The sequence below is a fragment of the Apus apus genome, chromosome 4 (genome assembly GCF_020740795.1).
Source record: "Apus apus isolate bApuApu2 chromosome 4, bApuApu2.pri.cur, whole genome shotgun sequence".
NCBI lineage: Eukaryota > Metazoa > Chordata > Aves > Apodiformes > Apodidae > Apus > Apus apus.
The window spans coordinates 55,201,799-55,223,975 of NC_067285.1; the positions used below are offsets into that span (position 1 = coordinate 55,201,799).

General features: G+C 36.6%; 1 protein-coding gene across 3 annotated transcripts in view; it reads right to left on the reverse strand.

The window, feature by feature from the left end:
* The window catches only part of INPP4B (inositol polyphosphate-4-phosphatase type II B), a 346,588-nt gene that overhangs the window by 66,806 nt on the left and 257,605 nt on the right, over nt 1–22,177 (reverse strand). For all 3 annotated transcript variants that reach the window (XM_051617089.1, XM_051617087.1, XM_051617090.1), the window contains 7 exons: nt 18,733–18,905; nt 17,620–17,743; nt 16,446–16,563; nt 11,763–11,903; nt 8,630–8,727; nt 4,384–4,496; nt 1,261–1,415 (listed from right to left, as the gene is read on the reverse strand). In XM_051617089.1, the coding sequence (XP_051473049.1) occupies nt 1,261–1,415; nt 4,384–4,496; nt 8,630–8,727; nt 11,763–11,903; nt 16,446–16,563; nt 17,620–17,743; nt 18,733–18,905 (922 nt within the window). The remainder of the gene's footprint in view (nt 1–1,260; nt 1,416–4,383; nt 4,497–8,629; nt 8,728–11,762; nt 11,904–16,445; nt 16,564–17,619; nt 17,744–18,732; nt 18,906–22,177) is intronic.

Consider the following 22,177-nt stretch of genomic DNA (forward strand, 5'->3'; position numbering starts at 1 on the left):
GAAATACTGCAGAAACTAAGGGATTTATGCAAGCTAATGATACATACCAAATGACATACCACAGTTTAATACATGACACTGCATTAGTGCCTTGCAAATCAATTCTACATCTAAGCCATTTCAGTTCTCTGCTCAATTAATCTTTGTAAACATTACCTTTGTTCTTTAGAATTTCTATCTTTGCCAAAAAATAAAGGGACTCTTCATGTGTAAGCCTACAGTATTAATCTAGACATTAAACACCTAATCTGACAGTACTAAATATTAAGGTCAAGAATTATCAGTTACAGATTTGAAACATGATTGTTTACTTAGATATGTTCTTTGTAAATCCAACATACAAACAATTTGTGTTTCACAGAAGTTCAAGACAGGATTCAGTTACTTCTTTGCAGACTGACCAGAATGTTTTCTAGTAGTTTTACAGTGACTTTGGTTATCTGTTATTTCAATGTTGTGGATACATTTTTTAAACTCTCCTAGGAAATTCAATGCAGTACTCTTAAAAGCCAGTGATGAAAGTTTCTTTAGAGGATATAGCATCTAGATTCATTCTATGATCAAAACTTGTTTGCTTAACATTTTTTATTCATCAAATATTCAGACAACCAGAAATCTTTACATAGTTTAATGACACAATCCTGATAACATCAGCCTCAATTTCTGCATAGCTGTAATTTAGAATGAAACATTTTTATTTGATTTTTTTAAGCACAGTAAAGACTTTATCAGATACTAGTGGCAACCACCACCTGTCCAAACCTACTTGGGTGTTTCTTTCATTGTTAATAACATGAGTTAATAAGAATTGTCATATGCAACAAATGCTTTATTCTGCCTTCACAATATTTGTCTAAAATTCATACACATTATTTAATTAGTGTGTAAACATTTAAGAATTCTTAAAACAGAAAAGAACTTTTTTTTTTTAATACAGTCATAGAATGTTGTTAAAATGTTAAGCTTTATGAAAGCCTAAGAACTTGTTAAAATAGCTGCTATTTACCTTGGTCAGCTTCTACGGTCAGTGAAGTGACACTTACAAGGTTTCCTGAATCTACCTCACAAAGTGTTAATTAGTGATGATTAGCAAAGGCCTGGCATGCAGGATTGACTTTACCAGCTGGCAAGCTGCCGGTCAGCTCTTGCCTGAACCAGCACTGGAGCCTCTTGCACATTTGCAACCGGCTTTAGACTGTTCTGCACTGCAGTTCCTGGCTTAGCACAAAATGCAAGGCACATGCAAGAATCTCCACGTACCTTCTCATACAGTCCAGGGCCCGAATAAAGAAGTCTTTGTGAAGCTGATGCTCGTCCCTCAGGATGGAGCACTGCTCCAGTGTCACTGACATGGATGTCCGGTCTTTGGCACTTTTGCAACAGGTGAAACGGACTCCATTCAGCTTGCGGCAGATCTGAAACACAGGCAGACATCAATCTTTTGCCCTTTTCACACCTTATGTTCTCTACATACCAGACAGACGGTGAAACTCCCACAATTTTGCAGTCCTGGACAATAAATACAAAGAACCACTGTATTTCTCAAGAAGAAAATAGCTATTAAATGGTAGTAACTCCAACTGAACTACATGGCTGCTGATGTGTGTTTTGGAGTTAAATCAGTTACTAGTGCTGCCTTGGGGATTTTCATATTCTAAGGATTGTGCTCCTGCTGGCCTGACACACTGCCATAAAACATGAAAACGTTATGCTGAAAAGAACAGTAATTTTATGTTTTGTTTATAGATTTGCAGGATTAACTCTCTACAAAAGTAACACCAAAGGATTATAGCTATGGATCTGTAGCCCACTTCCAATTTGTCCAAATGACACATTTTAAAAGCAAATCCTCAGGGCTTTTATTAGCAGGACAAGCCTACAAATAACCTGCCCACTAAGGAAAAAGGAGTCGTGATTGATTTTTGGAGACAACTGAACACAGTCTAGCACAGCAGTTGTAATCAAGTCTATCTCCTGCTGACCTCAACATGCCCCAGAGTGAAGCAAGAAACCGATGGTGGACCCAACAAAAAAACCCAACCAACCAAAAAAAAAACAACAAAAAACCCCTAACCAAAAACACCAACAAAAATCCCCAAAAAAAACAAGTCACTGAAATGTCTAGATGTACTACAGCTTACCAAGCTATTGCATTCAATTTCCTGAATAATCAAAACTCCTAAATAATCAAAACAGGCAAACAAAATTATCTGATCCCCTAGAAATCTAAGAAGGGACAATATCAAATATATGGTAATATCATTATATCCAAACACACAGATTATAGAGTCCAGCCTGACTTTTATCCACAATTTTGCTTACATCTTCCCCAAATACACTGAACATGTAGGAGGAGGAGAAATAGACTTAAAACTTATTAGAGCTTTAGAAAGTCTCCCTTGTAAACAGAGATTTAAATTATGAGGATTGTGATTAAGTTTAAAGAGGGGATGACAAAAGCATAAAAGCTCATGAAGACTTAAACAAGGATAATTTCATACTCTGATTATTTCTCCTGCTATAGGACAGAAGATGAAGTATGAAGCTTAGGAAATAAAAATATATAACATTTTAATTTCTGTCCCATTATATTTAGAATAAATTTTTGTGATATCAATTGTACTTTTACAATGCAGATATATTCTCACAGTCCCATTACAACAGGGATTACATGCAGGTGCAGATACATATGCATAGCCATGTTGAATCTCGTACAACCTACTGCAATATCAAAGTGATATCCTTGCAGCTGGCATCATGCCTTTCCAATAAATGCAACATAGTGTAATGGGGTGGAGATCAGTGGGTCCAGAAATACTTATTTCAGAATGTTACAATTACCTTATAGAAGGTAACATAAAGAGAAACAGAATACATTGAAAGAAAAATCTGAAATAGTTTGTAAGTCCAAAGAAGTTTAACCATGAAATTATGACTAGATGGTAGTACACAACTTTCTGTATCCAAAGATTACGTAAATTCTATATATTCTTTACACTATCCTGTACTGACTTGTATTTTACTTCTTTATAAAGCAATTTTTCATACTAATCGCAGAACCGGTACTGCAAGAAAAGCTTCTTTTTTTACTTACAACAGATTTATATGGCAATAATATTTATTAATCACAAGGCAAAATGTTTTTAATACAAGGCATAGTTAATACTGTCTTGTTCCTGGTGTAGTGAAAAATGCTTCAGTTTCAGCAGGCACCAAATACTCAAGCTTCTGTTTGTATAAATGGGCTAACACACCAAGGGCACTTCTAAATCTAAGATAATTACCTGGTTGAATATCACACTCCTGAAAAACCTGAGCTCTTTATAAAGGTATAAGGATTGTTTTGGGACTTTTTCTTAATATGCATGCATAAAAACCACTGAATTGAGAGACAAAAAGGAATTATGTGAATAAAGCAAAGTATTATCCATTGTTTAATACTTTTCTTTGTGATCTCCTTGTGTCTGAACATTCACCCTTTGCATATCTAGCTTATTTTGTATTACTATCAGTGCCCTCGGAGTGGCTGTGACACTGGTTAAAAAAAATCATAAAATGTGATTGACTAGAAGTTGTATTGATAAAATTAAACACTTATTTATAAAACATTACTTCCTCGATTATAGAAAATCAAAAGGCGAGTGCAGCAATGTTAAAAAAAAGCCAAAGCAAGTAGTCATGCTCTGTATCGTACCTCAAGGCTTACAGACACTAAGTAATAAAAGTAAGATATTTTGAATAACCAAAGTTTACATTATCAAAGAATGGTTATGATTTTAAACAACAACAAAAAAAATAGATATTGTAGCTGAATACTGTATTGTCTCTCTCATATAAGGTGATATATTTACATCTATGGGTGATAATCCAAGGAATCAACTCTGCCCATACTGGGCATGAAAGGATAGCTCTGCTTAAAAACAGGTTCAGTTAAAAAAAAAAACACAAACATGCCCCAAACAAAAAGTAAACCTCTTTTACCCTGTTAAACCACTCACTGAGATACATAAAAAATCCTGTATCTGTGATAAAAAAAAAACCAAACCCAAGCAGCTGCATAGGCCGCAGACTGCCTGGCTAGGAGAAGTTCTGCAGAAAAGGGCCTGGAGGATATAGGGGAGAACAAAGTGACCAAGACCATCTCTTGCTTTGAATTCTAGCCAGTTCTACCAGTTAAGAAATTAAGAAAAGAAAATATCTGTAATTTAAGTGTAGGAAGAAGAGAGACCGTCGTAACAGAAATTGTTAAGAAAGCCATTTCAGCACATCTACCTACTTCAGTAATAGATGTTTCCAATTGCATCCTTAAAATCCATTGCACTTACAATGCAGACACGTGAAAATTAATTAATCATGCCAACATATTGAAACAAGAGAGCTCACCATTGCAGCCAGCCACATGATTTCTACATTCTTTCTCTTTTTGGCCTGTATGTTCTGATGGAGATTTTCTAGCAATCCCTTTAAATCATTTTGTTCTTGAAACTGTGGCAGACCTGGAAAAAAAGGATTATAAGGTTGCTCATGATCATAAGGCTGATGATAGGGCTGTGATGACTAAAGAATGCCCATATTAAAGAACAGGTCAGTTATTCCCAGTCTTATTTTGGAACACCGGTTGAAAAGCACCAGCTAAATATTAGGGAGTAAGTAAACCTTATTTCTTTATAAGTATTGGGTTGTCCTCCTTAAGATCTTTACTATGGAAAATGAAAGTGTCTTCAACTTTTACCTTCTAAATGGATGGTGAAAACATTCAAATCTCTGCTCTAGTTATATTCATCAACTATTACAGACATTTAATAGAAATGAGTAGAGAAATGAGAGTGTATTAATAACCTGCCTGGGATGAGATGGTTTTTATTTTTTAACTTAAAATAATTTGCTCTTATTTCCAAAATGGAACAACTGATTTGTTTTAGAATTATGCTTTAGTTCCTAATATAACATGAGGGTTAAAAAGCACTAAATAAATCACAAAAAATCTAATAAAGGGTATTTCTCAGTCTGAAATTAAAGAGGACTTTAATTTTGAAATACAAAAAAATTTCAGGCTTGCTTAGAATCCAAAATTTTCCCTACATGTCCTGGGTATGACATCCGAGTTGAAGTTTAAGTGTAGATGTCTAGAGGGAATTCAAGTAAGACTAGGCAATTTAATTTCCTCTTCTGGTTTTTAGTGTATATACAGAAGGGTTCTGTTCAAATACTACCTTTGTCTTCATTAGTTTCGAAAATAGTTAAAAACAACCAAAATCTGTTTTTTAAAATTATTTCTTATTATCATAGTGAAGCAAAAAGAAATGTAGTAGTTATCACCAAAGAAAACCTGAGAACTGGTTGAAATAAAATTAAACCAAATTGATAAACTGATCTTTTTTCAACAACAACAACAAAAAGTAGCATGCTTCATCCAGTGGGGGAAAAAAACAAACAAACAAAAAAACTACACACACAAAAAAAAACAAGCCCCAAATGCAAAACCTAAGATTTACATTCAACTCAGAGTAAAAATAAGGCAACTACTAATGCAGGACAAAATCCATTCTCCTAACCTGATCACAGCTGGAATGATCCCTCTTATCAACAGGCTTTTAGCTTTTGTCTCCAATGAATTCTGTGTTTTCCCTTATTCATAATTCATAGTAAGAAGTAATTTAAACATACTAAAAAAGAACTATTCTTAAACTGTCTAAGTTGCCTTACCCTTACTGTGCTGTGAAAAAGAAAGAAAATGCACAAAAAAGCACAAACTAGTTTTTAATTAGCTTAATGTTTTATCTGAGTATTATAATTTCCTATCACAATTAGCAGAGCATATAAAAATACAGCACAACCTGCTAGACTATTAACTTACCCTGCATCTGTTTCCTTAAAACACATTACATACAATGAGCACTCTAAAAAGATGCTTCCAAATTATGAGAATGTAACACTAGGTAAACATTTTATTGCTTCAAAGCAGTTTTCCTTTGGTTCAATTCAGAATATGCATCAGAGGTAAAGGAAGATTCTCCTAACATCTAATAATGCCAAATGAGCTGCATCCTGCCTGGACAGGATAGATTGCTTAAATTCATTGTGTCACAAAGCTGCATTAAACCATCAAATCATTCTCATAGTTAATAAGAGGGAGAAGCCCAGAAGTATAAAACAGACTCATAGTCTTTATGCTGAAAAATGCAGGTACTGCTACAGGCATTATGATGGAAGAAAATCTTTGCTTGCAGGATTTCTAAGCCATGCATTTTCCCCCTCTTCTCACACGGGACATTTACAACACTGATGTTGCTGTGGGTGGTAGGTATCAAACCAGTATCATCAAGTATCATTCGAGATATAGGTTTCTCTGATTTTATCCATTCAGCTGTTTAAATTGAGCTCTAAGCTGTTCTTTTCAATTTATTATGTACTACTAAACAACAACCAGATGTTTTTATACACTTGCTATCATTTCCTCTTCTATTAAAGCAGCAGAATTGTAGTGCCTAAACCAGAATTACATCTTCTTGGCATTTTGGGTAGAAATCTTTCTAAAAGTGCATTGTTATTGACTATTTTCAGAGATTCCTATTAGATAATTACAGAGATTAAGAAACAGGTGAGTGACAGAGTGCATCTCCATCTAAAAGATAGAAAGTCAGTTACATGCAGCTGAAGACAATCATTGGGAATAGAGCAAAAGGTAGAATATTGGCAATGGGAATTACAGAGATGAGATAAAAACTAATAAAGGTGTCAATACCTTTGAGAGAGTAGAAAACTGAATTCTTTGAAAGGGAACATATGAATGAAGCAGCAGGCAAGTGAGGTGGCCTAAAATTGATGGAAGCAGGAGCCTGGCCAAGAGGACTGTGAGTCCTCAAATTCTGTCTGGTTTTATGAGCACCATTTGTAACTTACAGCTTTGTGAACTGGATCCTGGAGCATAGATTTGGCACTACAGGAAACCATCTGGAAAGGTGTGACAATATTATCAATACTTGAACGGATCTCACTTGGCTACACCACCAGGGCTGCTGCCTACTTGGATGGTTTATTTTCCCAAGAACCTGAGCACAGAGGTGTGGGAACAGGGGAGTAATTTAAGGCCCCTGTAAGCTGAACAACTTGGAGGGCTTCACTTTTTTTTCAGGAAGTTGGTTCAAAAGGCACATTCCTCCAAATCAAATGAATGATGCTGTATGATTGCAGGGAGCTACTGGGAAGGGCAATAAAACCAGAAGGTGTTTTGTGTCCTGTAAAAATTTAGGCAAAAAACAGACTCAGATCCTAAAGGTAGAGACAAAGCAAGAAGGTAATAATAACCAGAAAAGACATGATGAATTAAGCATAATTCTCAAAAGCCTACACAGTCTGGAAGAAGTCCAGGAAGACTGTGGCTCCCTAGTAATCCTTTTGTAGAAAGACAGCACAAGGTTAGTTTCTGTTGATGGAAAGCAGCCAATACTAGCTGCATGCAAATTTTTGCTTTTATGTAATCAGATCCATTCATGAGGTAGCAGATCTCCCCTAGACATAACCCCAGATGAGGTTAGTTTTTCAGGATGCTTTCTAGGCAGGATTCCCCTAAATTAATTAGTAACTTACTGTATGAGTTTCTCTGTAGAAATCCTAGAAATACAAGAGATGTGGATGGATAGGCATACCACCCGCCCTTTAGGAATGGAGCTTTCACATCTGTCTAGATTATTAACAAATGAAAATCATTCTGATATAAAATATAAGCATGTACATATACACAGTGACACACTGGATGCAACTATAAGTACATACATGTAATGGGCAAACTGCAAAACTGATCATGACTGTGTTCTTTAAGAGAACAGAGACTTTGCATGGGATTTTAACCAGCAGTATTGACCCTGAGGAGGTACACACATGCCCTGTAGGTTGAGAGATCTTTAGATTCAAAAGATTGACCCCCATCACCCCCCACACTTACCCAAGGGGTAAGAGCAGACATCTAAATCCAAGGTATTTAAAATCAGGTTGTAAAAGCTGCAACACTTGGGAATATAGTTTAGGCATTAAGACTACTTTAATATGATTAGATTAATACAAATGCTCTTTTCAGTGTTTGCTTTCAACAATCAAAGTAACAGAATACTAACGTTTATGATACCAAATTTCTATAAAATTGGTATATAGGGTCTGTTCTATTGGAATCATGCCATCAGTGACATTATGATGTGGCTCATTGCTTGCATTTGCATTTGCAGATTTCTCAGTGGTTTGCCATACCTCAATGCATATTCAGAACAAGAATGGAGGGAATGACTGAAACTGATGAAAATTCCCACTCAGTATTTCTGTACAAATGTAGTAGGTATAGACTGTCTTCTACTTGAAACATTAAAAATAATATTATATTAATAATTTAAAAGAGCTATTTTGTTCATAATTCTGTTTCACTCTCCCCGTGGTTTCTGCCATGGCCTTGGGCCTGCAATCACCACTGACTCCAGCAAGGCTGTGTACAGGCACAAACTGTCTAACTTTATGGAACAGGTTGTGGGACTGAGGCCCACATCTAAAAGCTGAATACTACTAGTGTGCTAACATGACTTTCTTCTAATCTATCAAACCTTTTCAAGCAATTTGGATATTGCATTATTTTCTTACTCACAATCAGAAGGCATTTTTTCCATAAAGCGTTTGTAATACTCTTTTAGAAGTTCCAAGTTTTCCTGGTTAATGCTTTCTTGCAAAGTGGTATCTCCAAACCTATAAAAAAGCACAATAAAATTATGACTAAAAATCCCAAACAAAACTAAATTGTCCTTCAGAATTTTTTTTTTGCACAAAAAAAAGACTGATATTTTTTTTCTATTGTTGAATTTACTAGATTTTGTCAAACGTACAGTAGCTAATCTTTCATGTACTTTAGAACTAATATTTGTGGAAAAGGCCATAACTCACGGACAATTCTTCCAAAACCTTTTAAAAAAAGTAACCCATTTGCAGATAGACATTCAATAAAGCACATGTTCTTTTTCCAACGTCACAAAGCCTGAATAAATGTAAGGTCTTTTTGTGGGATTTTCAAATGGCACCAAAGGCAGAGAACACTAACTCCAGCATTTCTTACTGCTGCTGTTGCTGAGGTATATTAATTTTTACCAGAGCTGGACAATACTGAAGCCACACAAGAAGAAGCGATACAAGTGTCAGGTGGAAAAACTTCTGAAGAACAAACTTCTGCTCTGATCTGAGAATATTTGCTATAAATAGTCAAATTGATTACTTCTCTGATCCTTTTTTGCCTTACACTGCTGCTGAGCTGTTAGTTATCTCAATTTCTTTTATCTGAAAGTAACAAGAGGACCATTTCTCTGCTGTTGAGCAGTGATTTCACCATTAAGCTTCCCAGAGCTGAAAACCACAGGCTAGGTCATTTCAGCTGTCTGCATTTAAGCTTGCTGCAGCACACAGGTCCCATCAGTCACTCTGCAGTGCTGCACCTGGGTCAGTAGTATGTTCTGAGGTTTCTTGCAGCAATCCAGTCTGCCTAGAACACATCACCCAAATTCTCATTATCCTGCACCTCATAGGAAACACATACAACATCAAGATGTCCTTATGCTTATCCATTAATTGACTGTAGCTATATGGTGTCATGCAATGGGCAAATATATTTCTCCACAAGACCAAAATTTCTACAACTGCCTAGCTGCACACAGGCTACAAAAACCCCTCCTCTCTATTAGTACCTCTACTATGAGAGATATGAATAAATGTAAAGAAAGAAATGTCCCTTAGGTAGTTAGAGTCAAGTTTTTGCAACTCATCTTCAGAATACCCTTGAAATGAGAAAAAGGAAGATAATGAAGGAAATGGAGGGATACAGAAAGAGAGACATGGGCAGGTTAAGTGAGAAATTCAGGTGACAAAGAGGGACACAAATCAGATGACACTAAACATACTGCTACATCATGCAGAGGGGAATCAAATATTTAAATGGGCCAAGGAGAGAAAAGACTCGTCTTCTTCCTCAATAGCCAGTGTTGCACTGTCACATGGGAATATTTCTTTGAAAACAAACACAGTCTCAACTATGCATGGATCAAAACCATCTTTCCTCTAGGTCCTTCAGGTACTGGAAGGCCACCATAAGGTTCCCCCTGGAGCCTTCTCTTCTCCAGGCTAAACAGTCCCAATTCTCTCAGCCTGTGCTGAGGCTCCAGCCCTTGGATCATCTTTGTGGCCATTCTCTGGACTTTCCATGAGCTCCATGTTCTTCTTATGTTGCAGGCTCCAGAAGTGGACACAGTACTCCATGTGGGGTCTCACAAGAGCCGAGTAAAGGGGGAGAATCACCTCCCTTGACCAGCTGACCACACTTCTTTTGATGCAGTCCAGGACATGGTTGGCTTTCTGGGCTGGAAACACACATTGTTGGCTCATGGTGAGCTTCCCGTCCACCATCACTCCAAAATCCTCCTCCTCCAGACTGTTTTCGATCCATTCTCCACCCAGCCTGCATCTGTGCTTGGGATTGCCCCAACTCAGGTGCAGGACCTTGCACTTGACCTAGGTGAACTTCATATCATGACTGATTTTGTTGGTTTTGTATGCTATCACTTTGGCTGTATCACTTCTCTCAAAGCATCCCTTTTCCCCTTCCTTTTGGCATCAAGAGTAAGCTATTTTTGTTTTCAAGAATGGTTCAAGTTCTCTAACCAACTACTCAACTCTTTCACTTGTAAAATGCCAGGTTGTACTGTCTTCCGATTCAGCCTCCGACTCCTAATTCAATTTTCTACCTTAATTTTCTCACAAGTCACCACTCACAACTTGTAGAAGTCTTCCATAAATATCCACAAAAACTATCTGATAGCATTTTTTTCAAGTGCTCTGTAAAGACTGCTTTTACTCTGCTGTCTACAAAGAAGAGGAGCTGAAACTTCTGTCGTGCTCAACTTCTTGCATGTTGTCCAAGTTAACAGTTTTTCACTGTCTCCCTCTATTTCCCCAGCTACACTTTGGGTTTGGAGTCTTCAGTGAATGCTACCTAACGATATGAGTTATGTCTCTTGGATGCTCATTTAATAAAATCAGAAAAAAAAAAAAGTATCTGTCTCATTGTTGATGTCTACCTTGCAGTTTTAGGATTGCACAAATTTGATAATTTAACATGACCAACAGATACCATTCACATGGAAGGGAATAGGTTGGTGAACCTTTGACTAGTATTGTACTAATCAGTTAGTTGCCAGCAATCTTTTCAGAGGAGTAATATTAACGCATCAGAACTTTAACACCAGCCTTCATGTTTCTACAAACATATTACTGATGCATTCCCTATAGTGAACTACCACTCTGCAACCCTGGAAAAAAGCCCTAACTAGATGAGAAAAATTATCTCCTGCTAGCTTATTATTTGTCCAGTATGTTCAATCTCACCTTTAAGATAGTAAGAATTTCCAATATTCAGTCATGTTTGAGAAGGCCAAAGTACTGTATACAAACAAACGTCTACTTCCATGAAACAGAAATTCATTTTATATCGTATCCAAAGGAAACTTGGTGTTCACTGTCTGAAATAAAGTCCTGCATATGGTCATATCTTCACTTGACTTTTTCATTATTTTACATCGCTTCATAGCTTGTGCTTATTTCCCTTAATACTTCTTAAGATACACACCAAGCGAACATAAGATGGTCCAAGAGTAACAGAAAAGGTTTCTTTTTAATCATGAGAGATACTCTGTATTAGCACAGCATACTTGGAAAGAAATTGAAACATAGCTTTTCCTTACCTCTCTGCAAGTGTTTGCTGTTCATTGATTCCAACATTAAAGAGTACCGGATACATGCGAAGTAGCTTTCCTTCTTTAATCTCTTGTGGCAGCAACTCAAACATTTTTGCTGGAAGCTGGACCTCTATAATGTAATGTTCACTACCAAAAATTAAAAAGAAGAGTAAGGATGGGAATATTGACTGATTTGTCTGAAATTATAACCTTCCTAAATTATACGGAACATGCAGACTTATAAATCAGGTCCTTTTCTCCTTAACTGTATTGAATCATAAAATGTGACAACTCAGCTTGCTTGTTTTAAGAGTATAATCAAGCTACCTGGAAAAAGGCAGGTATATAGAACTACACATTCTTGGGACTGCCTTAATTACTGAAGTGAAAATAGGACTAAAGATGAAAGCAGTAAAAAAGTCTTCTGCTACCAAACTCTCAGTGAGAACACCTCAACTCTTGAAATGCATCTTGCGGAGTTACAAAAACTACTTCCTTCCAAAAACCACTCTAAGTGCAATTTAAGCAAAAACCTTTCACTCAAAGCAAAATTCCCATTTTCTTCAGTGGCTGGATTTTCTCCCTGGGGATAGAAAGCACAACCAAAAAAAACATTGACTCTGTGAAGATCATAACTGAAGGCTCATTACACAAACATGAATCCTATTTCAGGAGAAGAGAGATGATATACAGCAGTTCTGGTTTTATCTTTGATTGGTCAGACTTGATGAAAAATATGTTATTTGGCTGTCTGTCCAAATTCTGCTCATGTGAAACCCTCAAGTTGAAATTGACCTCTGAAGACTGATGCCTGATCCCACAACAGAAACAATGGCATGCTGTTAACTTAGTTTTTCTTAGCTTTTTAAATTATTACTCCTAGAGCGAACTTTCTAATAAAAAAATATAAATGAAAATGAATAGCTATAATAAACTAAATAAAAATAATTTAATAATCTAATAAACTAAAAGGAAATCCATTTGTCTCCAGGATTTGGCATTTGAAACACTCAAGAAGGGCCAACTGATAATGAAGTCTGAAATTTTCTCTTCTGCATAGCACATCTGGTACACCACCAAGAAGGAGGAGTATTACAGCAACAGGAGGGAAGAAGGATCTATATCCTACCTGCAGAAATGAGGCCTAGGAAGGCACACAACTTTTGCAGGTAAAATTAAGATGAAAATCTATTTGTACCTATTCAAATAATTTATCATCAAGTCCCTCCAAGTCTTATCTTAATCAATCATGTCCTTGATAAATAATTAAAATGCAATCTGGATTACCCATGTGTAGAATTTGGGGCAGAAAAGGCAAAAAATCTTGAAGAAAGAGGGCAGTTTCTGTAGTAGCTCTGACACCCTGGCAAGCTGGAGGAATGAGTGGCACTATATCAGAGCAGGTGTTTGGACAAGCAGCTTCAGCTTAGAAGAGCTAGTGGTCATGTTTGAACCTCCATCCTGCCCATATATCTGAGAACAAATTAAAATGGATCTAGTACAGACTTGTGACTGAAATGCAATTACATTCACCTAGGGCAATAGCATATGCTTTGTTTCAGGCTACAACTAGTGTGTAATCTTTGAGCAAATGCCAGATAACTCCCTACTGAGGAGGGTTATCAGTTTTGAATGGAGGATATATGTTGGAGGGGGGGGGTGTGGGGTGGAAGAAATAGATTTACTCCCCAGATAAGTCTATTTGGTTGGAGTTTTAATTCATTCACCCATGTAAAGGAAATAAAGAATTAGCAAGGATGACAGTAAAGAAATCTGTACAAATAATGTTTTGAATAGCAGCATCCGTTCTTAGCCTGCACATGAGCAGATCCAGCTGCTGCCAAGTGCTACCAGAACATTTTCTGGTGATGGAATGCTTTCACAAGGTTGAGAAGAAATGTTTATTTAGCCAAATTCAAACTATTAAACAAAAATACCACCAAATCACTACAAATCTCTCAGTGTGTGAAAGAACATTGACAAATGTTGAACTTTAGACATGATAAATTAACATCAGTACCATTTGAGAGCCTCCCCCTGTTCTGTTTTTCTTTCCTTTTCTAAACATTTTTTGAAGTCTCAGAGATAATCCCTGGTAATTTTTAAGAATCTGTAACCAATTGCACAATGAAAACAACCCACTCTGATCATGTAAGGAAAAGGCTGTAAAGCTGTGACAGAGCTGTCCAGGAAGTCCAGGAATTGTACTGAAGTCAGGGCAGGGGGGAGGAAGAAAAGACTTCAAAATACTAAGACCTGGAGGACTCGTTTGACGTTAATTTACCAAAAAATCTTACAGGTCCTATACTTCTACCTACACAAGAAACAGTAATTATAGCAGTACATTTTCCTGCAAACGCATCCTGACAGCCTCTGTGGCATCGGCTCGTGACACTTGCCATGTGCTTTCTCTCTTTTATGGCTAGACTCAGTGCAGAGACAGAAGGTCATTTTGGCATAAGGTGGATAAGGTGGCAACTACATTTTCCAATGGGAAGGAAAAATCAGTATGTAATTTTAAATATTTCACGACCTCTCAGGAAAACAGAGTGGAGAAATCCAGTATGTTTAAGAGAGTAAATAGTAAATCATCATGACTTTCAGAATTAACCATAAATGTAGGTAGTAAATAATTACATGTATATTATTTCACTAAAATAGGACTGCTCAAGAATATATTTTTATTTTACTTTCTTTGCCTTATTCTCTAGTATTTGTTATCATTGCATTATAGCCAAACAATTATAGCCCTGTCAGAAGGCTTCAAAAATTACCCCCATGCAGCTGCAGGCCATGGACCCTGCAGCTACTTCCAGCTGGCTTAAATCACATACTCTTAGTTTATTGCAATAAACACAAACCAAATAACTTACAAGCACCTTTGGAAAAGAAAAAATTGCACACACCGTCAGTCACTGAATCATAGCTTTTCTTTCACTTAAGTGACAACTTCTTAGCTCTCTTTCATGTGGCTGGAAATGTTTTGTTGAAAACACGGTATCAAACCCTGTGATGCCTCAAAGTTCACGTGCACCATACATTCTATCACAGAACTTTATAAAAGTGTTAACTACTTTTGTCTGTAATAAAATCACCTGAGTGCCTGAACAGAACTTCACTTCACCTGGATGGTGAGGATCAGCCAGTCAATGGATCAATTTGTTTGTGTACACAATCTCAGAAAACTAAGCTACAAATTCTTATCTTGCAGAGTATTCACTTATAATTGTTTTGCTAGGGAAGCACTTAAGACTGTCTTCCACTTATACAGCCCTCCAGTCTCATTTGATCAAGCCACACTGTGTAACAACCAAAATGATCTAAAAATTGTGGGGTTTTTAAACCTTAATTGGAAAATAACTAGGTTTTCATCTGTCTTCTTTCGATGGTAGATTTCTAATGCTATCGGATAGAAGCTGTCTCATCACAGCTCTAATAGGAATGGGGCTCCTCCACATAAGCTTAAAGATTTTTTTCTTTTTTTTTGGTCTGATACCAATTCCATCCAGTGAATACCTGCCAGTAAGTACAGTACAGCAATCATAAGCAGTAACTCTTCTCCCATTCCACCAAGACAGAACGCCTGAGGCAGCTCGATTCTCTTTCAAACCCAGGACCTCCTAGTGTGACTGTCAGTGTACCACAGTAATGGCAGCAAGCCAGTGAGTGTAGCTGCTGGATTTTTCAAGATTTTTGACTGCTGTGATTTACAAAGGATGTATTTCTTCTGTTTTATCTACACATCACAATTATTCTTAATTATTCCCAATGTGTTGCCTACCCTACTCTGGCCTTCCTACTATTTATTTCAATCCTTTCTTGGAAGGCCCACAGGACAAGAGTGAATCATCCAGAATAATTAAGTAAATCAGTAGTGAAAGCCCCCTTCAGAGGAAGCATATCTCATAGAAAAGTTGCTGCTTTTAGCTGAATTTAATTTACAGTCATCTTGAGAATAATGATACTATTAAGGAAGTGATTTCTGCAAAAGTAAAAACATTTGGAACTTCAGATTAGAATAATAATGAAGATGAAAACCCCACTCCTCCTGTGTAATGATCTTGTTAACTCTCTTATAGCCACAATTAATGAAATATTTCAGTTTTTGTCCTGCCATTCAGCAGTGTTTGTGTGTGATGCATAACATATTAGTGACTTGGTGTAAGGATTTCTGAGGTTCCATATGTCCTGTGTGATCTTCAGCAATTAAGATATGCTTCATTTTTTAAGAGTAACCTCTAAGTTTCAGCATCTGAGTTTTTCCATTTCTATCTTAAGACAACCAAGGCCCAACTGAAAAATACACTGAAATACAAGCCTTAGACACCTCAAAACCAAGGTTTCTTCAGTTAGAGGCCACTCTTGTAAACATCAACCTTGTCACTCTTATTTGATTCAGTATCTATACATAAAAAAATGCAAGAGAAACCCTGCAATACCCAGACATTGTTTTAATTTCTATAAATAATTGGAACTTTCTGCTTTTCATCAGCAAAGTAACCCAGAGTCCATATTACTACTGGCTTTACAAATCCCTACTACTTCACTACCTTTCCATTCACCTCATGAAAACGGAGACTATTGTGCTTTCCATATCATAGAAACAGCAACAAGAAAAACATTATCTGGGTTTTCTTGTGCTACAGATTAAGACTACATGCCATAGGCTTTAGGAGACAAAGTTCTTACCGCCTTCCAGTGATAATAGGCAAAAAATCTTCTGATTTGGCTTCAATTACTTTAAACATTACTTTCTGCAAATCTGAAATTCCCACAGCCATGTCTTCTAGCATCCCTGCTTCTTCACCTTTATGGAAAGATCACAGGGGTTATTAACAGAGTAGCCAGATCAGCCACTGAACAGGCTATAGTAAAGCAATACAAGGACTTCATTTTCCAGCCTGTGCATCTAAAAATCACAGTCCTAAATCCACATATAAAGTAACTTACAAAAAAGCAGACTGATTTTTAGAACTGCTGACAATTCTCTGTGGCCTCAATGATAACTATGAGTATCAAACACCCCTAAAAATCAGCCTGCTTTATATGTGCATAGAATAACCTCAGAAAAGCCGTTTTTGTCTAGTCTGAAAGTCGTTTTAAAGACTGTACCACTGATGGAGGGACAAAGGTTTTGAGAATAACAATGAGTATCATGCAAAAGGGAGCCTGAGAGCAACCTCCAAGTGAGGAACTGCAATTGCCTGTGCATTAAAGAGCTGCACAAATGCCAAATCCCTTGACATAGGGCAAAATCTCTAATTTGGGGAAGGATTCCAATACATTCAGTTGAAAGCCTTCTGAAACATGGCAGTTTCTCCCTTCAAATGTCCTTTTTAATACCTATAAAATGATGGCATCAGTAACAAGCTAATAATTAAACAGTTTTCAAGCTATCTTCACATCACTAATACCAGCGTGGTCAGGGCAGAGGCAAATAGAATCAGTAACTGCTTAAATCTGCTGCTTGGGTTAACTTTATAAGCCTGCTATTTTGGATCAGGCCAGATGGCTATATAAATGGAGACAAGTTTTTATTAAAACCACAAGTTCCACTAGCTGTACTGAGGAAGGAGTCTCCTGCATTTAAGACAATATAGTTCAGCACTCTGCAAGGAATAATTAGCAACTAGTGTTCTTAGAGAAACTGAGAATAAATGAGTAATTGTTGATGCAGAACTGAGAGCACAGTATCAATGAATTCAACTGTGCCACTACATGGAAGCCTACTGTCTCCTAAGGATCATATTTGTTGATTCAATAAGCCAAATTCCTGGAAGCAGAACTGAGGTTAAAATAAGAATCTCCTCGGTAAACTTCTGGTCTGGATGTATAAAGAACTTTGTGCAAGGACAATACTTACTATAAGTACTAAGGAGTCCTTCATATTGCACAAGCAATCCAACAGTATGAAGCTGTTGCAAAAATCCTTGATCATGTAAACTTGTGTGCAATTTGATTATAAACCCACAGACCAATCCAGCGAGCTAAAAAACAATGAAAAAAAGTGAAATTAACATATGTACTGTTACAACATCAGTAAAATGGGGCTTGCTATCATTATACACCACAGAAGTAATATTTAGGCATCTGAGAAAAGAACACAGATATTTCTGTTCAGTGACTACAAGCATAAAATTTCATATTAATGCATTATTAAGGCATTGTTGTGTATAAAGCAGTGAAATACTCCCTTATTTTACATTAGATAAGTTTCATTTGTTTTGTGGGCTTGTGTGTTATTTACACTGACAAAAGTGAGACCAGAATCTCTGTTGGCAGGCTATGAACACATAAGGTTGTGAAGGATGAGAGATTTGAAAGCAGTTAGGCCCTTATGCAAATGAATCTCCCTGGCAGTTGCACTGTAACACTTTAATGATGTTAAGGAAAAACACATAACTTAAGGGAGAAATAAGATGAATCATTTAGAGAAAAATCTATCTGGAAAACATGATCCACAGGAGAAGATCAAAAGAACTTCATTTCTTTATGAAGAGAAGACAAGTCTGAGGAGAGACATGCTAATAGTCTGCAAGCACGTAAAATACTGCTACAAACCGAAAACAAATCTGTTCCTCATTTCCAAGGTGACCAGGAGAAAAAAATACCTAGCTTGAATAGCAGCAAGGAATATTCAGGGCTTCAGAACTTCATTTATGGGTGAGGATACTGGCATATACTCTAGAAAGACTAAAAATAGCTTCTTTGTGCAAAAGGGAGATTAGGTAACTGTTTCCAGTCCATTGCAGACCTACTCCTCTGACTCAGTGATACAGCTCCTATGGATTTCCATTTACTATTCATTTCTCTCTATCACATTATAAAATATTTAAGTGGATGTAAAGGAAAGTAGATGAAAAAGTTGTGTTAAATTGGGAAAAGAAAAGAAAAACAACAAAACCCACAAATACTGGCATGAACAGTATGGTTAATTATAGCAGCAGTAGGAGATAAGTGACACAAGACAACATACTGCTTGACTAAAGACAATGTCTCTTCTTAGGGTCAGCATCAAACACTGTGGCAAACCACAGGCAAGTTCCTGGAGCAGAACAAATGCCATCGATTGCTTCGCCCTGGTCACCACCTCTCCCATGCAGTCCTTCAGAGTAATCACCAGGGGATAAAGCTGGTCATACCAGTCACCTAGAACAAGAGACATCATCAGTGCCAAAACAGAAAACTTGCAGTAAAAATCCTTTTCAGAATGGAGAGAGAGCTGCAGTGGCTGCACAGGTCATCTTACACTTGAAAATGACCCTCTAGCTCTACATTAACTGTTGTGGTACAACAAACGCCACTGGAGAATAAGCTTAGAGGACCCCAGCTTACCACCAAAACTGGAGCTAAATGCCTGCTCTGAAAACAACTATATCCTGAAACAATGACTTTTTAGCAGACCTAACTTCTGTGTAAAACTTGCGATAAAGTGTCATAAACAGAGCATGCAGGAATAACATATGAAAACTCATTTAACATAAGATTAATACAGTGCAGATGAAGATCTCCTTTCCAGCACTGCCAACTTGCTATCTAAGCAAATGAAGTACCATCAAAAAAGTGCAGAAGAGCCTATATTTAAGAAAAAGTGTGAGCTGGAAGGCAAAACAGAAGAACAAATGGATATCTGGAAGGATATTATCTGTTTAATGCATAAGCTGGAAAAATACTAACCTTCAGGGCTCATTCCTTTTTCCTTTTAGCTCCTCTCTATACTGGTCTCTTTAAATATTTAGATATATTGAACTCATTTTTTTAGCTACATTCAGCAGAGATTTAGAACTAATTTGTAATATGTTTTGCTCTGCCAGAATATATGCTAGAGATATCAGACAAAGCAAGCTAGTGAAAAGCTTGAAAAATGGGACTCCTTCATATATTGCAAAAGAAACGAAGTGGCAACTAGGAATGGAGGCAAATCATAACAGCTTACTCAAACTTGCCCTGTTACCCAAGCTGTTCCTGAATTATTCATGATTTAATAAAATCAGACCTGTAGTTGCATGTGGTTTTACCTACCCTGTAAACTAAGCAAATCATCATCATCATAATAAAATCAACCTCCTTCAGAATCTACAGCTCAGTTTCATTGTTACAGTTTAAAGTGAGAGAGACATCAGCACACCAGAAGAATCTATATAAAAATAGGGGGCGTAACTGAATACAGTTCATCACTGACTCATTTTCTGTAGATTAGTGTAATTAAGAATAAATTAGAATTAAAATCTGTTCCATGTAAATTGTAATTAGCTGGAAGATAACAGCCCTCTGTTCCAGGTAACATTCTGAACCAGGCCAATGAAAGACTCACTAGTAGTGAAGAAGTTCCTTAGGCAGAAAGACATAGTTGCCTGTAAATTTGGCTATGATATATTTACAGAAATATATGTAAATGAATAACACTGTAGCCAAAAGGCTGGAGATAACTTTGAAAGCCAAGAGAAACCGCAAAAAAATAAAGCACAGTAAAGAGGAACAAGGAAAGAGCAGTCACAGAGAACAACTTGGATTCCTGTGCAAATGATGACTTTGTGGTCAGAAAACATGTTTTAACACAGTCATACATATTTAAGTGTGAGTAATACAGATTGAAGAACTGTTCCCTGGAAAACAGCAGTTGTGAAGTTAAGAATCATTGTGAATAGAACAGAACCTAAGCCAGGTTTAGGCTCCAGGAAAAAAAAGAGGTGATTTTATACATGCCATCGACAAACAGATTACTGATACGCTGTATGCCAGGGGCTGGTGTACAGATTTTAAACAGACTGCTGAAAAAAAAATACCCTAAATTGAGAGTTTACAGAGGAGAGTTACAAAGATTTAATCTCCTTAAGCCTAGGAAAAAGGTTGAGTAGCTCCTCAGGAGGAGAAAATGACAAGTACTAGCGGAGATGTTTATTCTAGGGAATAAAAGCAAAAGCACCACCAAGGTTCAGGGCTCCTGTGAGATGCAGTCAAATTCAGAAATAAGTAGACAAGGCATGACATACTGCAAAGCCAGGCCAGACAGACCAGAAAATCTAAACTCTCCTTTCTAGTCCTAAATTACAATAATTTATTAAATTAATCAATAAATAAATGACAAGAAAAGCAACTGCAGCAGAATGAAATGAAAAGTTGTAGTGCATACTAAACCAGTGTGTGTGATAAGAATAGAGTTTGTTGTCTGCTTCTGCCTTGAGTGAATAATGGAAAAGATTATACCTGGGCACTTTGAGGGTAGAGGTAATAGACATCTCTCCCACTTTCACGGGAAAGCAGAGCTGGATACACACACAGCCAAGGATCTTGCAAGTCAACTGACAGACAGGACAAGAAAGAAAAAGCTGAATTTCTAGAACTAGCCACAGTTTGTGAACCTGCTATTATAATTTCAGATGAGGACAGGGCTAAGAGCTTTACCGGTAAGCTTCTTCATAAAAGAGAGGGTCACATACCTGCCACATGTCACATAACATTTAGATCTGTTTCTACTGACCTGTCATTTAACCTGTCAATATGCAACAAGTATTTCTGCTTCTTTAGGAACATAACTTTGTACTTGTCCTTACTGAACTGCATCCTAATATTCCATCTTGATTTCATTCTAATCCTGCTCCTGTGGTGCTTAAAACCTCTCCCAGCTTTAAGCATCTGCAAATTTTATAAGCATCATTCATATTTCATAAGCCAAGTCAGTAATGAAAATATTGAATAATACAGCATCCAGAACAAATCTAAGTTGATTCTACTTCATACAACCTTTTGGCTTAGCAGTAAACAACAGATAACTACCTACTATTACACTTTTCCAAATTATTTTGCACACACCATGTAGCAGCTTCAAAATATTTTTACACAAGGAGTTTTGGGGGGTGAATACATGTCTGGAATACTAACTTACTAACAGAAGTAATTTTTGTCAGTATTAGTTATATCAAGAAGAAAATCCAAAATTTGGGATCCTCAAGGCCATTTTTTCATTAAAGGACATTCAAGATAAATATATTAAAAATATTGTTTATTTAAAATAAACTCTACTGAGTATTTAATGTCCCAAGTAATGCAGTGGTTTACTTACATATGTATTTTGTTTTGTAGAAAACAATAAAAATGTTAAGTTTGTAGGAAAACTTATCCTAGTAACTAAGGAAAGATAAATTATTTTGTTATAGAATATAAATAGACTTGTACTTGCCAAAAGGAAGTAATATTAGTCCATATCCTCATGTTATTAAGTTATCCAGAACAATCATTACTTCTTGCTTAGTGAAAATTCTTATTCACAATTAATAAGGATGCCAGTCGCCAGAAGGTGGAGCTAGTCAGCAAATCTAAAAGAGGGACTGTTTTTTGAAAACAGAGTATGAATGAACTAATAAATTCTTATGCTTTCCTTTTCTTTTAAAGCAAATTTAATGTGATAAGATCAGAATCCG